Genomic DNA, 2,500 nt, shown 5'->3' with positions numbered 1-2,500 from the left:
TTCTGCTATAGCCCCGGGCCGACCAATGCCTTGCGAGTGGATTTGGTAGACGGAAACTGAAAGAAGCCTGTCGTATGTATGTATATATGTGTATGTGTGTGTATGTGTTTGTGTGTCTGTGTTTGTACCCCTAGCATTGCTTGAAACTGACAGAAACTGAAAGAAGCCTGTCGTATATATGTATATATATGTGTGTTTGTGTTTGTCCCCCTAGCATTGCTTGACAACTGATGCTGGTGTGTTTACGTCCCCGTCACTTAGCGGTTCGGCAAAAGAGATCGATAGAATAAGTACTGGGCTTACAAAGAATAAGTCCCGGGGTCGATTTGCTTGACTAAAGGCGGTGCTCCAGCATGGCCGCAGTCAACTGGCTGAAACAAGTAAAAGAGAGATGTACATATGCACACACGCGCGCATATATATATATATATATATACACACACATACATACATATATATCATCATCATCATCGTTTAACGTCCGTTTTCCATGCTAGCATGGGTTGGACGGTTCAACTGGGGTCTGGGAAGCCAGGAGGCTGCACCAGGCCCAGTCTGATTTAGCAGTGTTTCTACGGCTGGATGCCCTTCCTAACACCAACCACTCCCTGAGTGTAGTGGGTGCTTTTTATGTGCTACCGGCACAGGTGCCAGGGGAGGCTGGCAACGGTCACAATCGGTTGGTGCTTCTTACGTGCCACCTGCACGGAAGCCAGTCAAGTTAGCAGTACACACACACACAAGTTTATAAAACCACAATGATATAAGCACACCTTTGTGTCTATAAAACCTCTATATTAAAACTGACGAAATCGCACTCGTCCCAGCTCTGTAATGTCTGTGCGTCTTAATTCTCGTTGCTTTTGATTGCTTCTTGTTATCTCTTACAGATTACTGTGATAAAATGTTTGAGCTGTTCAACAGCTTTACAGAAAACTCCAAGAAGAAAGCTACAGTATGGCCACTCCAGATGATGTTGTTGGTACTCTGTCCCGTAAGTAGTGACTACAACGAGAACAACAACAATGGTTGTTTTCTTTTCACCTTCTCTCACTCTCAACAATTCTAACTGTCTATTGTCTTCTCTCTCTCTCTCTCTCTCTTTCTCTCTCTCTCTTTCTCTCTCTCTCTTTCTCTCTCTCTTTATCTCTGTCTGTCTGTCTGTCACCCTGCTTCTCTTTCTCTCGAAATTTAATGTCCTCTTTTCCATACTTTCATGGGTTGGAAGGAATTTGTTGAGGCAGATTTTTCTATGCCAGGAAGAAAGGATCAAACAAGCACTCCGTTGGATGTGACAACAAGGGTTCCAGTTGATACAATCAACAGAACTGCCTTCTCATGAAACGAACATGCAAGTGGCTGAGTACTCCACAGACAAGCAGACTCTTGACGTAGTTCTACCAGCATGGTTCTTTGTCTCAAGCAGAAAGGCTGAAGATGCTCGACCTTTATTCTCTAGAAAAACGACTCAGCCGTGGTGATCTCATTCTTCCTCACAACATCATAAGCAGAAAGTGCAACCTCTCGAAAGAGCTGTTCTTCACTCCTGCTCCAGAGTGTCAGCTGCGGGGTCACTCTGAAAAGCTCTATCTGTGACGATTTCATCTCAATCGAAGGAGTGGAGCTTTCTCCGTCCGGGTTGCGGATCCGTGGAATAAGCTGCCGGACGAGATAGTGAAGATGCCGACGACTGCTTGGTTCAAAGTCTCTCTTGATCAGAAATGGCCTGAACTCTTTGCATATATATATATATATATATATATTATATATATATATAATATGTTATATGTATATATATGTTATATATTATATATATATATTTAATATATATAATATATATGTATATATATATGTATATATATGTAGATATATTATATATATATATATATGTTAATAAAATAGAACATATGCATAATATATAAACATATATGGACGTACCTACCTCTACATGTACATATACCGCATATATGTACAGGACACCAAAAAGACGTCGAACACATAGAGAGACGAAAAACATAGACCACAAACCAAGGAACAAGAGAACAGACAGCAAAAAAAGAGATACAGGACAATAGCACAACGAAAAAATCCCCTTTTCAGTCGCTAAGGTTCATCTACTAAACTTTCGAAGGATAAAAGCGAGACGTATACTTCGAAGAAAACTTCCTTCCTGCGAAAAGCAAATCAATTAAAATTCTGAGATCTTTTCGCAGAGGGGTAAAAAAAGCAAGACGGTAACGACAGTACAAACATATAAACAGTAAAAAAATATATAAACAGTGGAAAAATAAATATATAACAGTGAGAGACAGGACAGGAGAACAAGATAAGAAGGGCTGTTAACGCCAGACGAAAAAAGTATTGCAAACGCTGGATTATAGTGGACGACGAGAGAGAAAGAAAGTCGACCAGTAGCCTTAGAAGGCGGGCGAGAAAAGACAGGATAGCAGTTACGATGGAAGTATCGTCGCAGATGGATGACGGGAATGGTGGAGAGGAG

At 41.0% G+C, this 2,500-nt stretch overlaps 1 protein-coding gene across 1 annotated transcript in view; it reads left to right on the top strand.

Annotated features, from left to right (window-relative positions):
• The window catches only part of LOC115226056 (neurofibromin-like), a 99,735-nt gene that overhangs the window by 62,518 nt on the left and 34,717 nt on the right, over positions 1-2,500 (top strand). The window contains exon 9 of the mRNA XM_029797028.2: positions 891-994. Coding sequence (XP_029652888.1) covers positions 891-994 — 104 coding nt within the window. The remainder of the gene's footprint in view (positions 1-890; positions 995-2,500) is intronic.

This window comes from Octopus sinensis, linkage group LG29, assembly GCF_006345805.1.
Source record: "Octopus sinensis linkage group LG29, ASM634580v1, whole genome shotgun sequence".
Taxonomy (NCBI): domain Eukaryota; kingdom Metazoa; phylum Mollusca; class Cephalopoda; order Octopoda; family Octopodidae; genus Octopus; species Octopus sinensis.
The sequence above is the reverse complement of the archived record's forward strand: the minus strand, read 5'-3'. Positions and strand labels throughout refer to the sequence as shown.